The 25,243-nt window shown below is 41.8% G+C and overlaps 1 protein-coding gene across 2 annotated transcripts in view; it reads left to right on the top strand.

Annotated features, from left to right (window-relative positions):
• Window positions 1-25,243, top strand: part of LOC124794902 (sodium-dependent nutrient amino acid transporter 1-like) — a 139,142-nt gene that overhangs the window by 72,505 nt on the left and 41,394 nt on the right. Inside the window, exons 1-2 of one of the 2 annotated variants that reach the window (XM_047258603.1) lie at window positions 17,725-17,834; window positions 19,279-19,390. In XM_047258603.1, the coding sequence (XP_047114559.1) occupies window positions 17,775-17,834; window positions 19,279-19,390 (172 nt within the window). In that variant the 5' untranslated portion in view covers window positions 17,725-17,774. Of the gene's footprint in view, window positions 1-17,724; window positions 17,835-19,278; window positions 19,391-25,243 lie in introns of those variants that run through there. The other variant, XM_047258602.1, reaches the window with a different exon arrangement.

The following is a 25,243-nucleotide window of genomic DNA, read 5'->3' as shown; positions in this document are numbered from 1 at the left end:
GAGCCTTGTTTCATAACACCGTTTCCAACTTCTGGACGAGTCTCTGTCCCAAGTGCGTGTGCGTGTGCACTTTTGGGACATAAACTGATATACGCGCGCGCGTGTCTTAGAAGATCACGAGGGTCCTTCCTCGGTTACAACACCGTATTAAGGGGGCAGCGGCGCAACACATCGTGTCACAGTTCGTCATTTAATTTGGATACCGGCACTCCGTCATCAGTAACTATAGGCTTAAACCAGCAGACAATGACAAGCTGCTCCTAGGAGTAAAAAAAAAGTCCATATTCCGTCAGTGTTTTGCGCACGTCAGTGTCGACGTCTTGCGTCACGGCGCAGCGAGGTAGGTCTTGGTGATTACAGCTGTACTGACTGCCCTTGCTGATACGAGAACACGTCCTCGTTTTTCTTCTACCAGAGGAAAAACATGTACATTGGACCCGCGCAAACCCACACACACCAACGCGCGCACGTGGCTGCACGCATTGATTTTCATTTGCTATTTCAATTCCTATACTTTCATGTTGTTTCTCGTGTCAGATTTTCTTTGCATGTCCTCGTGTCCCCTTTAATACCTTTATGATAAACAGGTTTGTGCAGTTCCGCATATGTTGCAAATTTCCTGTTATCGTTTACTTGAAACTCTGTTCTTCTCTTTAATATTTGTTCCTGTTTTTGAGATTTTATTTTTTGCACATTTCGTCTATGTATCTTAATTTCGAAAATTCTTTCTGTAACACATGCACGCATCATCGTATCCACGCACTAACTTTTACTATTTCGTAAACTATTAAAAGGATCTATCATTGTGATGTTACGGAATTACAGTATGCCTAAGCAGTTTCGTGCTAATCAAGGCATTAAAATTACTGGACGGAGGAATTTACCTGTTACGACACTGCATTATAAGAACTGTGCCACTATGCTAAATCGTATCCAAGAAAAGCGCCAGACCTGTCACTGACCAACTACTACCGTTTGCAAAAGATGAAATATCGCCGTTTTGGCTCTTCTGAGGCATCAAATAATCTTTCGACGTGTAGCACTTTATTGCGGTAGTCCCTTAGCAAAACGAATAAATGTATCACTAATTTATTTTGATAATTACAGTAAACAACGTATTTTGTTCGCAAACTCTGGAGAGTGAAATATTGGGGCTAGAAAGTTTGCTTGTCGTAAAAAACACGCTACTGCCAGAATCATTTTGTCTAATATCAAACTCATTCCAACTTCTAGTTTGTTATTCGTATGGTAAGCGAGACAAAGATTTGTATATTCTATTGAAAGCTGTTAACGTATTGTTTTTATCTAATTGTTATATAATTATTTTTCCTAACCATGCTAGACGTCATCAGTAATTTGCATTTTTCTATCCTTTCCACGTATCCGTGTCTTCTTCTGAAGGCACTAGTGCACACAATACAAATTTCCAGTTGATAGTTCACATGTATACATTGCACTACACACAAACTTTCCTGTTGCACACTCCACATGGTCCTGCTATAGGAATGACTTGACACCTGCATGCCTCTAACGCCTACAAAACACCACGTGGGTACATGAGAAGGATAGAGAAATGAAAACTACTGCTGATGCCTAGGGTAAATAAGTGAAACGTATTTCGTTAGAAACTAAATTTTCAGTTGAAAAATATGTTACTTATGTACGTGGCAAACGTAATTGAGGCAGCAACTGGGGAATAAATGTTCATATTTGTGTGAAATCTTATGGGACTTAACTGCTAAGGTCATCAGTCCCTAAGCTTACACATTACTTAACCTAAATTATCCTAAGGACAAACACACACAACCATGCCCGAGGGAGGACTCGAACCTCCGCCGGGACCAGCCGCACAGTCCATGACTGCTGCGCCTCAGACCGCTCGGCTAATCACTCGCGGCTTTCGAATGGCTGCAAATATGAATAATATAGTCTTCAGATTTGATTTCTGTTGTAATGTTGTCTTGCATCCATTAGTATGCAGGTAATAATCTCATTTGTGAGGGGCGTTATGAGAACATTACTTAAGACAATGTTAATATGTATGAAATTATTATTATTATTATTATTATTATTATTATTATTATCATTATCATTACTATTATTACTATAACCAACTCATGCACTGTGTACATGTCAGCGTTGACTTAGTAAGGCTGTCTGGATGGATACGTGAGGAAGCCCGAAGACCCTAATCTTACCAGGTAAAGTAAATCCATAAATAAATATTTCAACGGTAGGATCCCTTATAACTGTCTCGGGGAGTTGATACACAGGGCGGCGGAGACAGAGCACGCCATGGGTCATTTCCTTCCACCCTCCTGCACTTCCGCTGCTTGCAGGATGTTCGCTCCCCAAACTATTACGCTATTCCAGACGGTCAACCGCCGATCATTCTAAGCCCTTGAAGTGTTTCTCGGATAATATGGCGTATCCTTTCGTGCCCTATTTACGATAGCCGCAGGGTTGAGCTGATTTCCCGAAATAGTTAGTCCTTTTATTACATGTGAGTGACAATTTCGTCCGTCGGGATTACACAGCTAAACAGTTGACATGCGACCCCCATTACGACTACAAAGTTGCAGATGCTACTAAACTCTAAATTCTACTTGATATCATCAGTCTTGTGAGACATTGTGAGAAGCACCCCTGTTTCTACAACGTATTAGATTTAAACTGCTCCACAAGAGAGATGAGAGGAGAAACCTCTCACATCCAGTATGGCTTACTACAATACTGCTCCCCCTCCCCTTCCAACCCCCCTTTCCAGTCATTAAATGAATTCACCCCTAAGTTAACATGGGACACAAAATTGAAAGCTGCTCTTACGATGAAATTTCACGGAAGGTTTAGGACAGAAAGCAGATACTTAGCCAAAGTTTTTGGACCCAAGGTTCTTAAGTTCTCCATTAAAAAAAAAAAAAAAAAAAAAATTACATTTCAATATTATTCATTTGAGTAGTCATAAAACTCAACAACAAATATATTAAAATTTATTCCAATAAAATTAATAATTTCGAGGCAAAGTTTGTAAATAAATCAATAATGACAAAATCTTTTATATCACTGTACGAAGGATTCCTGTCTTAAAACTAACAACTTGCTTTTATGTAGGAATCACTTGTTTGGTATATCATAAATTTGACGTATCATAAATATGGATATAGAAAAGATCGATGTTTCACTTCCGATGTGTGGTCAACATCATTATCACTAACAAGGAGAACGTGACTACAGTTTCATCCAAATTTGAGGCATGTGCAAGGTTTGTCCAGAAATAAAAGCGACAGGAGTGAGAGCTCCAGATGGCCAAGCAGTGGGGAAAAAAGCAATTTTGGCGTGATTCGGGCGAGGCACAAGCCATTTATGTTAGCGTAGGATTCAGGTAGCGTTGGCGCAGAAGAAAGAAAACTGAATGGTAAGCGGAGTGTCGTGGGGTCGAATCCCTATGCGGAAACTTCTTTTTACCTTGCGTATACTGAAAAAAATCGAAGTAATTGTTAGCATAATGTATTAATGTTTTTATAAAGGGCATTCAAAGGAAAGGCAGTGGAAAATTTGGGACTGCAAATTTCCGGGAAGGAATCATAAGGCCTATACCTAGAACTTCGTGTATACTATTAGGAACTTACATTAATTTACAGTTAATTTACACGTGTTAGGATGATACCGCAAAAACAGGGGAAGCAGTAATTTTATCTGTATCATACACACGTCATAAACACCATATTTTTACAATTACATGGCTGTTTTAAAGCTGCTGTAGGAAAACAAACTTGGTTTATATTCATAAAAGGGCCTTTCTAATTGCACAGTTTAGCAGCGAACCACTGGGTATGCATCATTTCGCCAAATTTTGGCGAGGGTACCTGGTGACGTACAGTGGTACGTGTTTGGAATCAAGCTTCTCGGGATGTCACCTTTTTCGCTGTCGGTGAGATAAGAGCAGTTTTGAAGCTTTTTGAACGAATTATTTATCGGGCTGTAAAAATAGACGTGGGGAACTGCGTTAATACTACACGGTGGGAATTATTCATCACCTTGAAAAATAATAAAAATACCTAATTTTATTCATAAAGTAATCATGAATGTCTTACAATTTTTTTGGATATTTATTTTTAATCTCATGTTTTCCTTTGCCTTTCCTTTTCGTGAATTTTGTGAAAATATTAACAAACACAAAATACTGTGCATTACTTTGGTTTATTCTCAGCGAAAGTAACGTAAAAATTGAAAATAAGTTTCCGCATAGGGACCCGACCCCACGCCCATAGAATACTGTTTCGCACTCCTTTTCGCTGCGCCAACGGCCCATGCCACGCCTGATCCACACAAGAAATGCATTTTTCTTAGGGTTCCGTACTTGAATCGGTAAAAACGGAACCCTTGTAGGATCATTCTGTTGTGCGTCTGTTTAAAGCCCCTTTTCTCAGGAGCGGGTAGACGTATCAGTATGAAATTTATGTCCCTTGTGGGTGGAAATTGAAGCTTATTTGACAGTCGCAAACTTACTCGTTAAAACATATAGGATGCCTCCATTTCACCTATAACCATGAAATTTGGCAAGTAGCAAGGTTTCACAGCAAAAGTACAGGAAGAAATTAGAAAATTGTTAATCTGTAATTAGATGACACAAAACAATATACTTCTTTTGTCATTTGTTATCCAACTTCCAAACATACACTACTAGGCATTAAAATTGCTACACCAAGAAGAAATGCAGATGATAAACGTGTATTCATTGGACAAATATATTATACTAGAACACACACGTGACTACATTTTCTCGCAATTTGGGTGCATAATCCTGAGAAACGGCCTTGATACGCCTGGGCATTGAGTCACAGAGCTTGGATGGCGTGTACAGGTACAGCTGCCCATGCAGCTTCAACACGATACCACAGTTCATCAAGAGCAGTGACTGGCGTATTGTGACGAGCCAGTTGCTCGGTCACCATTGACCAGACGTTTCCAGTTGGTGAAAGATCTGGAGAATGTGCTGGCCAGGTCAGCAGTCGAACATTTTCTGTATCCAGAAAGGCCCATACAGGACCTACAACATGCGATCGTGCATTATCCTGCTGAAATGTAGGGTTTCGCAGGGATCGAATGAAGGGTAGAGCCACGGGTCGTAACACATCTGAAATGTAACGTCCCCTGTTCAAAGTGCCGTCAATGCGAACAAGAGGTGACCGAGACGTGTAACCAATGGCACCCCATACCATCCCGCCGGTTGCTACGCCAGTATGGCGATGCGAATACACGCTTCCAACGTGCGTTCACCGCGATGACGACAAACACGGATGCGACCATCATGATGCTGTAAACAGACCCGGATTCGTCCGAAAAACTGACGTTTTGCCATTCGTGCACCCATGTTCGTCGTTGAGTACATCATCGCAGGCGCTCCTGTTTGTGATGCAGCGTCAAGGGTAACCGCAGCCATGGTCTCCAAGCTGATAGTCCATGCTGCTGCAAACGTCGTTGAACTGTTCGTACAGATGGTTGTTGTCTTGCAAACGTCCCTATCTGTTGACTCAGGGATCGAGACGTGGCTGCATGACCCGTTACAGCCATGCGGATAAGATGCCTGTCATCTCTACTGCTAGTGATACGAGGCCGTTGGGATCCAGCGCGGCGTTCCGTGTTACCCTCCTGAACCCACCGATTCCATATACTGCTAACAGTCATTGGACTCGACCAACGCGAGCAGCAATGTCACGATACGATAAACCGTAATCGCGATAGGCTAGAATCCGACCTTTATCAAAGTCGGAAACGTGATGGTACGCATTTCCTTGTGTGAATGCTCTGAAAAGCTAATCATTTGCATATCACAGCATCTTCTTCCTGTCGGTTAAATTTCGCGTCTTTAGCACGTCATCTTCGTGGTGTAGCAATTTTAATGACCAGTAGTGTAAAACATTCACGAAAGTCTTGGAATTCCTGGGACCGATATCTGGCAAAATATCGATCTTCGGCAGGACATCGGTCATTGCCAGTATCAATGTTGACAACATGCGATAATTCGTCGAGATTCTTGATTCCCGGGATGGATGGACTGTGTGTATACGATTACATAATAAAGTTTGTACGAACCCTCAGAGCGCGTGTCCTATTCGCAACTGGCGCTCCCACTTCGGTCACTTTTATTTATGGTCAAGCCGTGCATATTCCATAAATCTGGGTGAAATTGGTGACTGCAAGTAGGCACGGTCACATTGCAAGACTATTTAACGAAAAGTCAAGAAGTCCATACCTCAGACACTATTATGCCATCTCTATTAGTGATAGTAGTCTAACTACATCCCACTAGTGTGACACAACGAAATTTTCCGTTCTCCATTGCGACGAGATCGTTCTCACGCTCTGACACAGCAGTTACTGAGTGATGCAACTGAATGAATCGAGAAGCCATAGTTAGGAGACAAATCATCGCATGAGAGCTAACGATCTTAAGAGTGGAGCATTTTGCAGTATTTGAGGTCGATCAGTGAGTGACGGCACCTTTCAGTGCGAATCCGCTGCAGGACGACCTTGACCAGAGCGGCGGTCCCGAGCTTTAGTTGGCACGGCACGTTCCTTGCGGTGACACGGAGGACGCAACGGACAGCGAGCCGTCCGCTGGAGGCCGTCCAAGGTCTGTACCGCTCCCGTGCTGTCGGGCCTGCATGCTGAAACCCACTGGTCGTGGAACAAACACGTCGATTGTGGAGTCGGTAATGATAAACGTGAAGGCTGAAGAGGCGAGCTCGTGCTGACATGAAAGAAATGGCATCCTCACACGGGACTTCAACGCGGACGTGGACGTACTGCCGGACCCGTTTTGAAAGGTCAAAACGTGGGATTTCACATTGCATAGCATTCCCATGAAACATGTCAGATTGGCGCTTGGTGGAGAGGAAGTTCGCCACTGAAATGAAACATCGCCTTCTGTGTCTCAAGCGGAACTGAAGAGACATCATAATTGATTACGTCATTCGCCGTCCGTCTTGGTAGCTGAGTGGTCAGCGCGGTGGAATGTCAGGCAAAGGGGTCCGGGTTCGATTGAGGCTGGTTTGGAGACTTTCTCCGCTCAGGGACTGGGTGTTGTCTTGTCTCCGTCGTCATCATCATATCGTCGCCATCGACACGCAAGTCGCCGAAGTGGCCCCAGCCACACATTTCGCTTCACGTCATTTGCAGTTGAAGCTTGTATTTGGTGGTTTTTAAAACTTACGTGCAGTGAATATACCAGTAAACCCACATCCGACCCTTCAAAGAATCGAACTCGCAAACATAAATCCTCGTATCACCCGAACCGTGTGTCGTTCAATGATACAATTTTGCGGCCACATTAAGTGGTATATGTATAGACTGTCTGTGCAGTAAACTGCGAATAGACTCATTAATAGAGAAGTAATAAATTGAAGCATCATGCCTGGCACTGCAGTTTTACTACGTGAGCAGCGAAAATGAAGTAAGCGATAAACTTTTTTCCTTTTATGATTTTCTGTCGGAATATCTGTAAGATAAAAGGTTCTTAAAGGTTTGAAATTAGGTGTAAAGTTTGTTGGTGATTGCTAAATGCGCTGAGTCTCAAGTAATGGATGAACATAATCTGGGTACGATTACGATAATGATATACCAGTTATACTGCTCTTTATATGAGTTTTATTGCGTAAATCACAACGAGCTCATATCGGTATATTGCCATCGTCATGTGTTCTGCAAATACATTAATAGATGATAGTCCTGATACTGCAAACTGAAAGTGTGATCGTAAGGGTACTGTACATTTGATTGGTTGTTGTTACCTTAAGTGTAATGCCGATACGACCAAATGCTGTCTTCGCTGGAATTTCCTGGAACCTATGAAAGTAATCAAAACGTAAACGAATTTCCGCAGATCACGTAATTCTGTGGTAACTATGTAAACATGTAATATCACTGACCCACTGTCATCCAACCTGTCAAAAGGGAGAATAACGCACAAAACTAATCTATAGCTAAAAATCGGATATAACGGTGCGTCTACAACGAGCGTCCAAGTGAAGTCTGAATACAAATTCCAACAAAGACAGCATATGGCAGCATCGATATTACACTTGAAGTAAAAACACCGGTCGAATGTGTATACCTTTGCGATAACAATTACAGTTTTCAGTATCAGTATTTGCGGAACACCTGACGATGGCAATATGACGAAGTGAGCTCATTGTGATTTGCGCAATAAAACTCATAAAGAGCACTGTAACTGGTATATCATTATCCTAATCATGTCACTGCAAGACGTTTTTCAGTGTTCCCCTCCGTCCCCCGCCCTCTCCCCGCCCCCCCCCCCCCCCCACTCACTGAAAAAAAAACTGGATAATCTGGGTGCTGCCTCAAGATATGTACACAGTTTCTAGCTGTAGCAATATTTTTTTTACCGCGTTAAACCTTTAATACAAGATTATAGCTTTTATTGAATAGATATGACAGCCTTTTAAATTCGGTCGACGACTATATCCAATATTGAAAGTCAAATTATTGTTGCAGGATATGGGGAAGGGGAGGGAGGGGGAGGAGGAGGAGGAAGAGGAAGAGGAGGAGACAGTAACAAGTTACTATCTACGCCCTTAGAACTGAATCCTGGATTCGCGCCTAGTTGCATATTCATTTTTTTTAGCGCGAAGTTGGGTACTGCAGGCTGCTTCTGCATGACAAGGAAATAGGGGGCACTTTAATGTATCGCACTGTCAGTCAGTTTTATGCGAAGTTGTATGTAAAAATTAATTTCCATACCAATGGCGACTAGATTTTGTGGCTGGAAGATAAATTCCAGTAAAGAGTTTGACAACGGTAGGTAATGTTTTGCAGATATAATAATATCCCGTTGCGTGGATGGAATCTGATCACTGGGAAAACGTTTAAGTGCTGCCGTCTAAGAGACTGTCGCACCAACGGAACTGTTTACTGGAACAGTCTTTCACCTTCAGGCTGAGAAATTTTCTCCTCACCCTAGTGCAACAGCTGATAGTCACAGACCACGTACTCTTTCTTTCTGGCTGATTAGTAAGGAAGATTTAGGACAACGGTTCTGTGGAATGGGCAGACTGCTTGGCGCGAAATTGGGGTCAAGGTAAACAAAGCCACTTCTCCAGAACGGGGAAGAGGAACATAAATAGTAGTTGGCATCCAAAATACAATGCAACAGAAGACTGAAATGGAGTGAGATAGGAGAGGTGTTAGGAGGAGACAACGATGGAAAGAAACCGAAGGAAAACTTTTTGAAGTTGTAGTGACTTAGTTTTTTCATTGGACACATTCAGTTTCGGCGAGTCCTTTTCATGTTCGACAACGATGCCAAGATTTTGTGACTCCCAAATTTCTTCATTATTGCGGTTTACTTTATCCGTGTGATGAAACGTCGATTCGTCCGAGAAGATGAGTTATTCGGGAAACCATATACTGGAGAACTGAAAAGCAAAATTCGTACCTTGTGATATGGCTGCCGGGACGCAGTTGCTGCAGTAAATGTAACTTATAAGGCTTCATATGCAGGCGTCTTTTCAGAAAACGTCACATCGTTGCTTGAGGAAGTTGGGATAACGGGCCTGTCCATCTTGTGAGCTTCCGAGGGCATAGCGTGAACGCATCTAGGATACTCTCGATATTTTCATCACGCGTGCGTCTTCTACCATTGCTCTTCCCTTTTTATATGCAACCAGTTTCCAAGAATGTTCATGCCAGTCATAAATCTGCCTGTACAGAGACGGCTTCTTGCTGAATCGACTGAGGAATGCACGTTCCACTTGAACCATGGCTTAACTTTACGCAAATTCAAACACACAAAATAATTTATCTTTTATTGTAGTCACTCAGTGGCTGCAAACAACCAATAGCACAGTTGAGTCAAAACTTTGAACCTTCCCGTACCCAGTGGCATGCGCAATGTGTTTTTCTCTTACAGTTTGTCTGCAATAAACAACTGAAATATTGTTTCGAACACCCTGTGTAAGTGCTGCAATACGCGTACACCACCTCGCTGAAAATACGAACAGTCACATATTTTTGACTTGCGTCTAGGTCCGCGTATGCTCTTTAATGTTTACTACTACCAGACCCGGGCGCCAAACATGTTGTCATGCGAACACGCTGGTGCCTGGCTACCTTTCTCGTATTCACAAACAACGGTGACGCAACAGGACGCTGGAGAACTCTTGAGTAAACAGCATTTTAATGTCCTCAGATATTCTGATCACTGATTCACGTTGCATTTGCCGCCTCGATAAAGCTTCGTTGCAGAAGGTTGTCTCCTTGACAAAGAAACAGACCTTTAAGTAAGTGAAAAGCATCAATGCAAAAAGCAGCAACGCCCCTTAGCTCCAGTTAGCGAATTGTTACTCGGCAAAGAAACTGCAATGTTGGCAGTCTTACTCGAAAGAATTGTTTTTATATGTCTCTTATTTTTATCAGCGAACTCCGTGAAGAATTTTTACATGGGTACAATATCTTTTCCTAAGAGGACATTTCTATGCAATGAAAGGCACGCCTTTTTTTCGTTTCTTCCGTTTTTCTTCTCTTTTTCTGTGAATATCTTCACTGATAAAATGTTGGTAAAGCTAGGGTAGCCAGTTTCAAATAAGTTATTCTTTTAAACTCTTTATTTCATTTGTCCACTGTAACCGTCACAGGGTCCGCAGCTCGTGGTCTCGCGGTAGCGTTCACGCTTCCCGAGCACGGGGTCGCGGGTACGATTCCCGGGGGTCAGGGATTTTCACCTGCCGCGAGACGACTGGGTGTTGTTGTCTCGTCTTAATTATCATTATTCCTCCCCATTACGGTCGGAGGAATGCAACAGCAAGCCACCTCCATTAGGGCCTTGCCTAGTACGGCGGTGCGGGTCTCCCGCATCGTTCCCCTACGCTCTGTCAAGAAACATTGGACTTCATTTCCAACTGTCGCAGGGGCATAGAAAATGTTGCTACATTTAATGAACTACTGAAGACGTTAGATAATAGTAGAGATGATGGTCTCAGAACGTTCTGATAGGTCAACGTAACAGTTACATCTTGCAAGTGACGCCGCACGGGATTAGCCGAGCGGTCATGAGCGCTGCAGTCATGGACTATATGGCTGATCCCGGCGGAGGTTCGAGTCCTCCAACGGGCATGGGTGTGTGTGTTTGTCCTTAGGATAATTTAGGTTAAGTAGTGTGTAAGCTTAGGGACTGATGACCTTAGCAGTTAAGTCCCATAAGAATTCACACACACACTTTTTTTCCCCAAGTGACAGTGCTATTGCTACAAATAACGCTCATAATGTATTGACGTCGTCTTACGAACTGTTTGAGGCAGAACTAGTTTTGTGCCGAATGACACCTGCTGTCATTTAGTACAAAAAATGTGCATTTATCTAAATAAGTTTGGAAAAAGGATTTTGCCTTGAACAAACGATCTTACACTTTTCACCCATACGTGTTTCGGTGAAGTTTTACCATTGTCAGTGCGTTCATTTTATTTTTCAGAAACGTCTAGCAAGGCGCTGAGACATTCATCTTGAGGTTAAAGCTCACTTGTTGTCCTTGTATGGTTGCAAAAAAAAAAAAAAAAAAAAAAATTCGCTTGCTCAGGACAATCCTTTTCCCTAAACGTATATATCTGAAAGCAAACACGGATCAAAGTGAGCTTTAAATTATCAAATATCAGTTTACATTGGTCTATTTAAGATAGGCAGACGTGGTACTATTAAACATATTTCATAATTTTTGGAATCATTATACGTGTTTGCTTCCATGGCTTTCATTGTCTGTAGGTATCTCGAACAAAGTCGAAACTATTCTACAAATAAATACACGCTGTAACACTGAAACAGACAACATCGATTATTTGCGTCAGCGATTGGAAATGCCCTCAGTTCAAGCGTACTGTTTGTTCACCTGGCTTTGTGACAACTATGATGTTCTCCATGGCTGAGGTGATTTTCATAAAGGCGACATCTAACTAGAAGCTTGAGAAGAATGCATAGTCAAGCATTTTGTGCAAACTTTCTTGAGCGTCTATAGTGTAATTTTACGCAAACATGTGGACAGTTCAAGCTGCTTGAGGCTTGATACACTTCGTTATGCAAGCTTGTGTAAACAGGTCCACGTAGTCATGCTTGAGCGTATTTACCAACAATGTACATGCTTGTGTTTGTTTTGGCTGATTAATGGCGGGGCGGGGGGGGGGGGGGCACAGCGAGGTCATCAGTCCCATCGGATTAGGGACGGATGGGGAGAAAGTCGATCGTGCCCTTTCAAAGGAACCATCCCGGCATTTACGTGAAGCGATTTAGGCACATCACGGAAATCCTAAATCAGGATGATCGGACGCGGGTTTGAACCGTCGTCTTCCCTAATGAGAGTCCAATGCGCCACCTCACTCGGTACGAAGTATATCAATCGCAAATTGCTGGAAACGTTGATGCGAGCATACGATCGCCAGCCTTGTTTCAGGGGTATCAGATCGAAAAACTGTCACGGAAATGAAGAGTGTTGTATACATTAAGCATTTAACAAAAAAACAAAGCATTTCGTCACAGATGAATGCGCCCAGAACGAACTATAGGAGTAAAAAAGGTGGAAAAAGGTGAAGCCTATAGTATTTTCAGCTTGCGAGAAATTAGGTTATTACTCCGTCTTTCGTGTTGTGTGGTCCTCCGCAAGAAGGGGGGGGGGTGTTTATAATAGGATCTGCCATAGCCTCCTACCAGCCCCCCCCCCCCCCCCCCCCCCCCCATCTGGAGTACATACTTCTCTCAGTTCTAAACAGGTTTGCCTATGATTCTACTGAACCGCAGTTTTAGGGATTCTGCACTTTCAGAACGACTGCAATAAGAAATACTTTGGCTTTCGCAGCTGCTGCATAACCGTTTGGTTGCCACACTGTTCATGAAAATGGCATAACTGCGTTTTTCGGCCAACTAAACCCAAGGTAGATGCGAACCTTTATAGAACAGTGCTGAAACAGAGACCCCAGTCACTTTTCTGTTGATTCCCATTACCCGTTGTTTTTCGGTACAGGCGCAGCGCATGTAGACTATTCAGTTTCACTCGGCAGATCGCTGGACTGGCTCCAGATGAACGGCGTCATTTTAGATAGTAAACGTGCTTTTTTTTCAACTGTAGCAAGATCTTGGAGCAAAACTGTAAGGTGTTCATCAGAAAGGTAAGAAACTTTTTCTGAAACATAAATACACAGGTTTTTATTTTGCCCACCGTCCGTAGTAGGGACGACGTTGTCGATTATGTAAGAAAACTAACTTTTCTAGGGTTTTCAGATAAATCTGTAGGTCAAAACTTTTTTTACAGTTTTCTAAATGTTGTAGCTTTTTCCAATAGCACAAACAGCTATTTTTATGCATTATGTAGCCATTTATACAGGGTGAAAGCCAGGACGTGGCTCGAGATATGTCTCATCGTGCCCTACTCACACGACTACGAAAAATGCTGCATATGTTCGGTACTGCATATGTTCGCCTGGAAATGAGGTAAAAGAAACTGTTTTATTACGTAGTATGTCATTTGAGAATAACGATAGTATACACGTATTGTAAAAATATTCTCGGCAAAGAGACTGGTGGGGGATAATGCGAAGACTGAAATCGAACGCCGATAATCTTTTTTGATTTCCTTCGATTGCTATCAACTTCAGGCAGCAGACAATAGTGTGCGTAATGAATCTGAAATATCATTGAATAAAATGATTCCAAAATCAAATACATGTAACTCGCCATGTCACTGCTCTTCTCGTAGATGAAGACGCAGTAAACAGCGTTGTCCGCTGGATCACGTTAGCCATGCTTTAGCAGATGACGCAAGGTCTTTGTGCCAAGCTGTGCCTTCCTCTGGAGTTCCAAAATTTAAAAGATATGAGAAGTCGTGTTTGTTGGCTGCAGTTCTACTAGTTAAAAACGTAGACTCTATTTATTCACACAAATGGCACCGTTGCCTGTTTGGAACCAACAAGTTTATCTTCAAATGGCTGTTCACATTTATATTACATCTGTTGTTGTTTACATTAGTTGTTAAGAAAAACAGGCAGCCTCCTTATAATGAACCTGTCGGTTTCAAACTGTTACTGGAGATATTTGTGTAAATAAATAGCACTGTAATATTCACAGTGGCTGGTTGCTGTTGCCTTCGTTGCATGATAATATACACTTGGTCTAAGGGTAGCGTCTTTGAGAAGTATTCAAAAGGTCTTCAGTCCCGGGTTCAAACCTCGTCATTGCTTGAATTCTGAATAAAAGACAGCAATGGTGGCCGAAGACTACCGACGTAAGACCTCAGCATAAGAAGTCACCCTCGTTCTCCCAACAGCCTTGTCAAAGAAGGCGGAGGAGCGAACAGAGGTTCAGGGCATTCTCTTGACTTTGGGACGGGAAGCTGCCCGTAAAAGGCGGAAGAATCAGCAATGATCAATGGCATGAATATACAGAAAGCAGTGGAAACAACTGCATTAAAGACACCTAATGTGTATCCACTGGTCATGTGGCCTGTAACTGGAATTCGTGGCGGGCCACATAATACCAGTCAGAAGACTGCGGAAATTCTTATTGGCACTTAGAACAAGACAGCTTCCTAGTACGGCACTTCGAAAGTTATTTGTCTCTTTTTTGCTGTCCAGCAGCAAATTTTGTGATATCAGACTATTTTCTCAATTTTTTTTTGGCTACATATGAGCTATGTATGAAAGCGATACATCTTTCTTTTTCATTCTCTCGACAAATATCTGATTTCACACTTTTAAAGTTTTCCATTTTCGCTCTTAACTATGGTTTCTGCCGATTGAAGGAGTATCTTCAGCCAACTTGCCGAGTCTTCTTAGACTGCGCGGTTAACAAGTACTTTTGAAAATAATGCAAGACCTGCACTATATTCCATAGTATGAGTTGCCGATGTACAATACGGGGAATACCCAAACAGTCTAGTTAGTCCTTAGTAAAGATTGGATGTTAATAATGGTAGCTTGCTCTAAATGTAGAAAAATGTAAGTTAATACGGATACAGTATTAGTGCTTCTTGCCACAGTTACGTCGATTACATATCTGGGCGCAACATTACAAAGTGATATCAATTGGAACCAACCCGTAAGGCCGTTAGTAGAGACTGCGAATGGTAGACATGGGTTTATTAGGAGAAATTTAGTAAAGTATAGGTTTCCTGTAAAGAAGACCCCGTGTAGAACATTAGTGGGACCCATTATTGAATACTGTCCGGGTGTTTGGGATCCTCTCCAGGTTTAATTAAGGAAGAGAGTATTACGAAAATGCACCATAAACTCAAATGGGAATCCCTGAAGGGAAGAAGCCGTTCTTTTCGCGACACACATGAGATAACCGGCGACAGACTGCAAACCGATTCTACTGCCACCAACGTGAACCTCGCAGCAGGACGGTGCAGACAAAATCAGAGAAATCAGGGCTCGTACGGCGGCGCATAGAGTCGTTTTTCCCTTGTTCCATTTGCGAGTAGTGTGTGGAAGATAGTGACAAGCTGTAGTACGGTCCGCAGCTCGTGGTCTCGCGGTCGCGTTCTCGCTTCCCGAGCACGGGGTCCCGGGTTTCATCATCATTCATGAAAATGGAGAGATTGGGCTGAGCAAAGGTTGGGAATTTGTACAGGCGCTGATAACCACGCTCTTGAGCGCCCCACAAAAAAAAAAAAAAAAAAAAAAAAAAACTGTAGTACGGCGTACCCTCCGCCATCCACTGTGTGATGGTTGCTGAGTATGTGTGTAGATGTAGACAAAACTCGGCTTTCTTACTCTCACACTTTAAAAAAGTCTAGTGAATATGCGATGTCCGGGCTCCTTGGAGTAATCACACTCCGGGGGTAGATATTAATTTTCTGGGATGCGATAAATTTTCTGCATCACCTGTAAAATTTAGTTCTTGGGGTATGACACGCTTCCAACAATTTTTAATATTGTCGCTCCCCCTGGGTAAATTTCTGCGGACACTCGTGGTGAGGTGTTACAGCTTTTCTCACGACTGTAACGTAATCGTCATTCAAAGGTGTTAGGAGTGACAGCAGGTTTTAATGCGTCTCTCCATTGACCCAGAAATTATTATACCAGTCATAGGATTTATCTTCAACTCGGACACTAACTAATATGTTCCATTAACCAGACTGACTAGTACAGATCCACTTTTTTTTACGTTACAGAGTAAGTTCGAACTAAACTAGCAAATACTCGTCTTCAGAGCTCACCATATTCGAAGCGCAGGCTGGTGTTTGTTGCGGTGTAACTGCCTTGCTGGAAACACTCATTGTCAAATAAAAGTAAATCAAAGTAAAAGTCTTTACGAATGTTAATCTTGAAGTTGGACGGGTGTAACTCAGATTCTTTAAATAAAAGTTGGCGTTAACTTAACTGGTTTTCGTTGATCTGCTACTGTTGAATCTACCTGTAAATTTCTTAAGTGGTAATGGGCCAGAGTAGTCAATGAAAGATTCAGGTATACGTAAATCTGACATTACGTTACACAGCGTAGCTCAAAATCTCACACTGAGTCTTTATACACTCTCGCTAACAATTCGGCCTTTTTTGCATATAGTAATTTCGTTAATTACAATTACAGAAATTGTTCAGAATTACAGAAAATGTTATCATTCGGAGATTACAATTGAAACAGGATACAATGTCAAATACATATCTGTTGTTTTCGCAGAAAAATAAGTCAAATAATTCAAATAAACGATATAGATTACATTTTTGTTAACTGCACTGAAACTTCATTATCCCAAGTATTCCTATCATGTTTCCTGCTTAATAAAACTTGAGTACATTACTTTTTAGTGCAGACGGAATTTCAATAAACAGTGCAGAATCAATACTTAAATAAACACTGTTTGCACTGTCAATTAGTTACGTATTGTGAGTCACAGTAATAAAGAACTAATTTAGATGCAGTTATACTAAACAGTTGTTTATCCAATAGTTTGTAAATGAAGACTCTCAGTTGCAAGTAAACGAATTCACGATACTTGTTCCTACAAACGCCGGCCGCAGTGGTCTTGCGGTTCTAGGCGCTGCAGTCCGGAACGGCGGGACTGCTACGGTCGCAGGTTCGAATCCTGCCTCGGGCATGGATGTGTGTGATGTCTTTAGGTTAGTTAGGTTTAAGTAGTTCTAAGTTCTAGGGGACTGATGACCTAAGATGTTAAGTCCCATAGTGCTCAGAGCCATTTGAACCATTTTTGTTCCTACCAACGGATGGATTTAATGTTAGCAGTACTTCGCCACGAAGTGTTGAAAATTACATTGCGGAGCTCAAACGGCTAAATTATATATATATAATGTTCTACCTAATGACTTGACAATTCACTCCAAATTAGCTTCGAAGTCTCATGAAAAGCGGGTTATTACGTTTCATTGTACAAGAACGCGCGGTCGCTATGGATTCGAATGGAATTTGTGCGTACTTGCGCAGTATGAAAGATCTTGTGCTTGTCAAGCTCGCAGTTAGGTGCTTAGCTATCTTACGGGATGCCAGTTTACGGTTGAATCGAGCTGACGCGTGCGCCATGAACTGCTTACGAGGCGTGTCGTTTCGCTGAGCTGGTACAGCAGGTGTTCCGCGGGAAGCGCCAGCTGACGGCGTGTGCCACTCTGCCACTGCTGCGCTTCGCTCGGCTGCTCGTAGCCCCTGAAGCTCCGGGGGCGTTCCGCCAAGCGCAGGGTACGCGCGCCCGCAGTCTAGAGTTGTCGCCCGCTGCCCCAGTGCTGGGGTTACGGCCGACCCCGACTTCGCCATGGGCGCTGGCCATGAGCGATGGGGTGTTCACATACACCCACGCGACACTGCCCATCTCTCTCAAATATAAGGTACAATATTTTACACTCCACGTTAGCGGTGTCATTCTGCAGCAGCTTTATTCATTTATCTTGTTGATATTGCGCACATCTGAGAAGGTAGTTCACACAGTGCTGCTTATGCCTCCTATGTTGCCTACTGCCGCCGCAGCGCTTTTTTCCCCCCCACTTGCTAATATAAGTGCAGATGGTTGGAGTCAGTTGTCAGAGCGCTAACCCAAAGATTCAGAACTCATAGCCCAAAGTTCGCATTATTTTGTAATTGAGTGGGGGTCCTCACTATTGACACTACCTATATGCAGTACCTCTTAGACTGTGTTAGAAGTTTGCCAGGTTGCCAAAAAGCTAAGTCGTGTCCCTTTTAGTGGGGAGTCAAGAGGACAAACTAACTGGAATTGATCATTATGCAACCTACAGATGCAGAGAGTACATAATTAAAATTAAAAATGAATGATGACATTTGAAGAATGTAAAGAATAATCACTTTTAAATAACTCGCCAGAACAGTTTCCTGGCATCTTAACTGTATTGTTGTATCTGAAAGTAAAACAACCAATACTTCTGTATTCGGGTTTGTATTACGCACATTATATTATCAAACTAGATGCTGATAATTGTTAACTAATACATTATGTAAATGTATATTTATCGTTTGTTTGTTTGTTTGTGTGTGTGTGTGTGTGTGTGTGTGTGTGTGTGTGTGTTTTGTGTGTGTGTGTCACTAAAAGATGACTAAGCAAACTGTAACATCTCCCTCTCAGTTTCTGTTCTATAAGTCAATTCTTTTTTACATTAATAGCTTCGATTTGAAGGTGGGCAGCTATCTATTAGGACCTAGTTCAGCACTCTACTTAAAGTACTTTCACGGTCTGCAGATATGCAGTCTCCCAGAAGGAATGGTCAGTTTTGTAACAGGTGGTAAATTTTTATAGAAGCAGAAAAAAAGGACATACTCTATCTTTTGAGTGGTTCGTGAGACAGATGATCGTAAATCTGTGCACAGGAAAAATCCAAATGATTTTTCTAAACATTTGGCTTCATTACTTTCCTGTTTTGTGTGTCATTATTTATTTGTCAGCATTAAGTTTACAATAATGCATAGTGACAAGCCTTTAGCAATAAGTTTTTCTGAAGTTCACTGTAAACTTTGGAGTACTTTTGCAAATACAGGCCAGCATGTTAAGTCTTAGAACACCTCTGTGTTACAGTACAGTGGCAGCAATGTACACAATTTAGGCTAGCAGTTCTGGTGTTACCTCATGTTGTAACAGAATGTGATAGTATGTTAGACATACATTCTGCATGACCAGTAGAATGGCCTCTATTCTTTCAATTTACCTGCTTTCCAAAATGCACATAACTTTGTTCTGTTTCATTCCTCCCAAAGTAACTTGTGAAAGAACTGTTTTTCTTTTGTTCTGTAACTAAAGCTGACGTTGGTTTTCTTTTGTTTCAGAAATCCTGTCAATGTCTTTCTGCTGTGGTCAACACATTGACAGCACTTTCCTTTGCTGCAAGCTTTGGAAACATTACAAGACTGCCACGTATTGCCATACTTCATGGAGGTGGTAAGTTGCCTCTTAGACATCCTCTCCATATATCTTCCAACTGAGTGGGTGTCATAGACTTAGTAAATTCAAAGGAAGATATTTCCACCAGGTTGTTGAATTAAAATAAGTACTTCATTTAGCACTACTTCCCAGTTTCAAGTTCTCACTCATTTTAAAATAAGCAAATGGATATGTACACTGCCTGCTTGTAAAGAAAAGTCACATGCCATGCACAATGACACCTGATATGGTCATCAACAGTCAGGTCACACAGGGGTGAGTGGAATGTTTCAGAAAAAGTAAAGATATCAAAAAAAAAAACCATTAAGTTTTTTCATAGTAGAGGAAAGAATAATGAAGTAAGTAAAGTATGCACGAGAGAAACTTTTGGACCTAGAATATATAATGATTAAGGAAAAATAAGATACTGAAGCAGCTCAAAGGAATTGTGATAGATTGTGTCATAGGAAATATTTCAATACAGTACCTCCTTCTCATGTTGCTGTTGGCTGTGGCAGTAGATGGAAGTTGCCAAAACAGTATTATTTGTCACAGTCAAATGCAGATTTTACAGATACCAACTTCAGAGTAGGCATGAAGCAATTGTATTAAGTACAAACACTGAGATAATAAACTGTTACCCAGATAACCATTGCTTTGAATTTCAAAACTTTTTTCCAGAAAAACGATCTATCAGTATTATAACTAACATAATAAACACAATCGTGATTGCTTGTAAATTGTTAATTTTTATTTTTTAGATGATCGATTACAATCTTTTGAGAGATCATCAGATCTACATTTCTTGATGACAGTAGGAATCACAGGTGTGGAGCAGGTCCTTCTATACTGGTGTGTAAAACACTGCATTGTTCTTCACTCCAGCACAACTGGACCTGTTCTACACCAGAAATTCCTACTATCATCAAGCAATGTGGAGCTGATGATGACCTCTTAGAAAATTGAAACCAGTCATCTAAAAAATAAGAATTAATAACTTAAAAGTGAGGCAAACTTTGTTTATTAAATAAGCTTTGCATTTTATTTACTAGTAGGTAAATATGTTCTTTAAAGCACAGATTTACAAGTTACGTTGAACTATGCAATACATTTCAATAATTTTCATGAATTTGTTATGGTTATTTTTAACTATCTTACTTATGCTGTCTCTTCTAGCCATTTACTATAGGCATCAACTGTGAGTAAGACTATACTTGCAGCTGATCCTGTGTAATCTGTATTTATCTACTTCCATGTTCCTGTGTTATTTGCAATTATGGCCTTGACATTTTGGAGGGAAATGTGTGCACATAGTCCACTCACTGCAAGATACCATGACTTGTTGAATAGTTACATCAATATTAGGTCAGTAAATGATGGAACAAGCAGTTTCCTTCATTTTAATGATTTCTACGTGGTCTACAAGTAAATAATACAGAACTGACGAGATCCTTGAACATGTCAGCTATTGATGTATACTTGCTGTATGTATCCAGCAAATGCCAAGTTCTTTTCTGCCCGCCAACAAGTGTACAGTGCTCCCAGATCCCTCTCTTTGAGTCTCCCGAGCCACATACTCCACTTGTACCTGCAGCTACACACAATGCAAATTGACCAAATTTATCATAAGCTTTTTCTTCTTGAGGTGGAAACATTGTAACAGGCTCTGTTGTTTTTGATAAGAGATTGATAGTCTGCAGTTGCATTGCACTCTGTCAATTTGATTAAAATATCAAACTGGGAGTGAGAGTTGCCCCAAGCTGCATGCATCCCAAAACAACTATCAGTGTGGCCCAGGGAGTGAACATCTATCACTCAGTTGGTTAAAAAAAAGATATAAACACAAAATTCCATTTATTTAGTTATGATAAATTGAATATCATCAATTTTAAACTTCTGCCACATGATGCTAGTCTCTCATTGACCATCCCATGTCCCCCCCCTCCCGTAACAGTTTGTGGTTATTGTTAGCATTAAGTACAGTATGTGTGGCTCAAACTGTTCAACTCTTCACTGTATCAGTTGTAATGGACCATGCCACCTCATCCTGTGAATGTCTCGTATATCTTAATGAGCAGGCCATCCAGGAGATCAGGGTGAAGGAAAAAGTACCCTAACCTGTCGTTTGCAAGTTGTTGTCTGGTCAAAAGCCCTGCAATTTATCATCCAACACTTAAAGTACCATTCTTGCTATGCCTTGTTCCACAAAGAACATGGTCATGGAGACTTAAGACTTCCAATTCAGTACTGCAGTTGTGAAATCACTCAGTGTCATGGTAGCACTCCATCCTCTCCTCCTACTGCTGCATAACAAGCCACCAAATCTTCGCCCCTGGCAGTGAAATCACCTGCTGCACAACCAGCAGGCAGGAAGAACAAAAGGAATACTCCCTCAGACTTTTTACATCCCTCCAGTCAACAGACATCTGAGTCTTCATCTGTCAACCATAAAGACTAAAAAATTGAATAAAGGCAAATGGTCTTCTCCTTCTCCAATTCGGAGCTCTTCAACAGTGTCACTGCATGACACCCTCACCTGGCTGATCTTCATCTGCCATTGTGCACTGCCTACAATTTCTCTACCCTGCCTCTGCAGCCTGTAGCATTGAGCCTTCGAAGGCTGGCACTCATTTGCTTCTGAGGTGACTACCCTTCATTTGTTGCCTCTTCCCCATTCCCCATTATGACTCTTCTGCAATGGAACATTTGTAGAATTAGACCCAACTAGGAGGAATTATGAGTGATCTAGGATTCACAGCGTGCAGTTGTTCTCTAACCCAAAAAAAAAAAAAAAAGTGTCCTCAAGGCAGTTTTGACCTCTCATTTCTTTGGGTCCATTATTACCTTCCTCCCCAATGACATCATTTTGTCTCATGGAGGAGTCATGCTGTTCATCTGGGTTGACGTCCATAGCCAACCATCTCTTTGAACTCCCAGCTACAAACTGTTGCAGCCCACATTTTCCTTTCTCATTTTGCCTTGTCTCATTGTAATGCCTTCATTAGAGATTGGCCTTTCATGAACTAATGGGTCCAAAGGAACGGTTCACTAAGATGAATGGAAGGAGCGAGGAATGAATTATAAGGAATGGTCTTTCATAGTTCACTGTGGTCACAACTTTCTGCTTATAGTTCCCGGGAATGGTAAATGGTCTGTCTCATTCCCACAACAGCATGTCAGCTGGTCTCGGTCTCCCTTGGCCGGACTTGTCCTTCTCCGCGTGGCCACTCGTTGCAGATCCAATGCGATTGCTCCTAGTTAGCTCAGTATCAAGTTGTTGTTCATTTCATTTGCTGCTCAGGCCCATTCTAGGTCTGTTTTAAACCTTTTTTGAACTCTGGACTTCTGGCTCTTTTCCGTATTCTATTCAGCGTCCACAACCGGTAATTAAAATGTATTTTACAATTATATAAATTACATAAAAATTACGTGGTATGTAATACATACATCTTTTCGGGTAACAAAAGAGCATATCAGCTGACTTAACTAGTTTGATAAACAGTGGAAGACATACTTATAAAAAGACAAACTTTTTGTTATTACACGTGCAAAGGAAGTCGGCTCAGCTATTGAAAGTCTTTTTTTGATCCAAGGTAAAACAGCATGTTCATTGCTGTGGAAGGTAGACCAACTTGCAATCGAATGAAGCCCATGCTCCATAATGAAGTGTCTGGTATCACATTTTGTAAAGAGAATATGATAACTTCTACAATATTATCTTAATGGTACAGGGTGGTGCACGAAAAATCGGCCATGGGTACTAGACTGTTAATTGTAGCCTACCAATCATCCTATATTGTTTCAAAGTTGTTGTTTGCATTAGCTGATTTATTTCATTACTGCTTAATTATTACATGTTTATCTATTTTGCTCGTAGCGGTCAACAAACCATGCATAATTGGCAAGCAGTCTACTTGGGGTTGGTTATTCGTGCACTACCTTATATTATTTCACTGTGATCAGCCACATAATGCTACAGTTGGCTAAACAAGAGGTTTTGCAGAATCACAAAAATTACGTAAAGTGTGTGAGATATCTGTAATGAATAAAAACTCTGAACTCCAGAGGGGAGGCAAGTGCCCCCTCTTGTCACCTTCCATCTTTAGTCACCTATGCTATTAGTTTTAAATTTTTCCTTAAGAATCATATACCATGCACAAATGAACAATGAATGAGTAAAAATGAATGTTTCTGAAAAAAGAGCAATCACCAGTGAGCTAGTTCCCAAGGGTAACGAGTTTGCCCATTTCTAGTCTACATCCCTCCATCATTCGCTGCACCAGGGCAGACTTCTCCATCTTATTGGTCAGCCCCGTCACCTCTTTTTGCTACTAGGTGACTTTAATGCCCACCGTCCCCTTTGGGGCTCTTTGAGAACCTATCAGAGGGATTCCCTCTTTGCGGACTTTCTCAGTCAATCAACATCTGTCTTCACACTGGAGCACCCATATTCCTTTCAGGCTCTATGCACACCTATTCCAATTCGGACCTCTTGTTCTCCACTGCCAAGCTTGCCCATCATCTCGATTGGTGCATTCTCTCTGACACATACTCAAACAACTATTTTCCTTGTGCCATCCGTTTGGTGACTCCTACTCCACCTGCGTGTAAACCCAGTTGGCAGCATTCTAAAGGTGACTGAATGGTATATTCTTCCATGGCCTCCTTTGATGAACAACATTTTCCCATTTGTGATGACCTGTGAATGCTACGATTCTGCCTTTACTATGAAGGAGTTAGACCATGCTCTAACTTCATCTCGGTCTTCTGCCCAAGGGCCAGACTATGTTCACATTCAGATGTTGCATCACTTTTCTCTTGTGAACAAACACCTTCTCCTTTGCACCTACATTCACATTTGGGCAGGTGGCATGTTTCCTAGACACTGTCATGAAGTCGCTTTCATACCCATATCTAAGCCCCATAAGGATAAATACCTTCCTTTAGCTACTGCCCCCATTTCTCTCACCAGCTGTCTTTGCAACATGATGGAATATATGATTCATTGTCTGTTGGCATGGTGGCTTGAATCTCGGAATCTACTAACCACTGCACAATGTGGATTTAGAGCATGCCATTCTGCAGTTGACCATCCCGTCACTATGTCAACCCATATCGTGAATGGTTTTCTGTGGGAATATCAGACTGTGGCTGCTGGAGAACTGGTACCCTCTTTACTCTACGCACTTGGGGCTTCCGAGGCAGCCTGCCCCATTTCCTTCAGGAATTTTAAGAGGACACCTTTATCTAAGATTGAACACCTTTATCTAGGATAACGGGGTGCCTCAAGGCTCTGTCCTGAGTGTCATCCTCTTTGCTATACCCATTAACCCTGTTATGGACTTTTTCCTGCTGGGCATCTCCATCCCCCCCCTCCCCAATGCTTTTGCAAACTATTGCAGTTCTTCATGGACTTGTCTCCTTGAGCAATGTCTATGTCTCAATGTCTCAATCATCTTTACCCTTGGAGCATCAACAATGACTTTCACTCTTCCACTGACAAAACCATTTGTTTGAATTTCTGGTGGCACAATGGGTTTCTTCCAGTCTTTACATCTTTAGCCTGTTGCTCTTCCATTCACTGAAACTACAAAATTCCTGGAGCTCATGCCTGATAAGAAACTTTCTCGGTTGTCCCTCATGTTTTACCTTGGTGCACTCTGTGCACGGTTTCTCAACATCCTACATGTCCTAAGTGGTACTTTCTGGGGAGGGCATCAGACCACCTTCCTCTATTTTTACTGATCCCATGTCCATTCAGAACAAGACTGAGTGTTTCGTTGATTCCTCTGCACATCCATCCATCCATCCATCCATCCATCCTATGCTGTCCTAACACAATCCACCAATGTGAAATTCATTTGGCCACTG

Source organism: Schistocerca piceifrons, chromosome 4, assembly GCF_021461385.2.
Source record: "Schistocerca piceifrons isolate TAMUIC-IGC-003096 chromosome 4, iqSchPice1.1, whole genome shotgun sequence".
Classification (NCBI taxonomy): domain Eukaryota; kingdom Metazoa; phylum Arthropoda; class Insecta; order Orthoptera; family Acrididae; genus Schistocerca; species Schistocerca piceifrons.
This window is presented reverse-complemented; position numbering and strand designations above follow the sequence as displayed.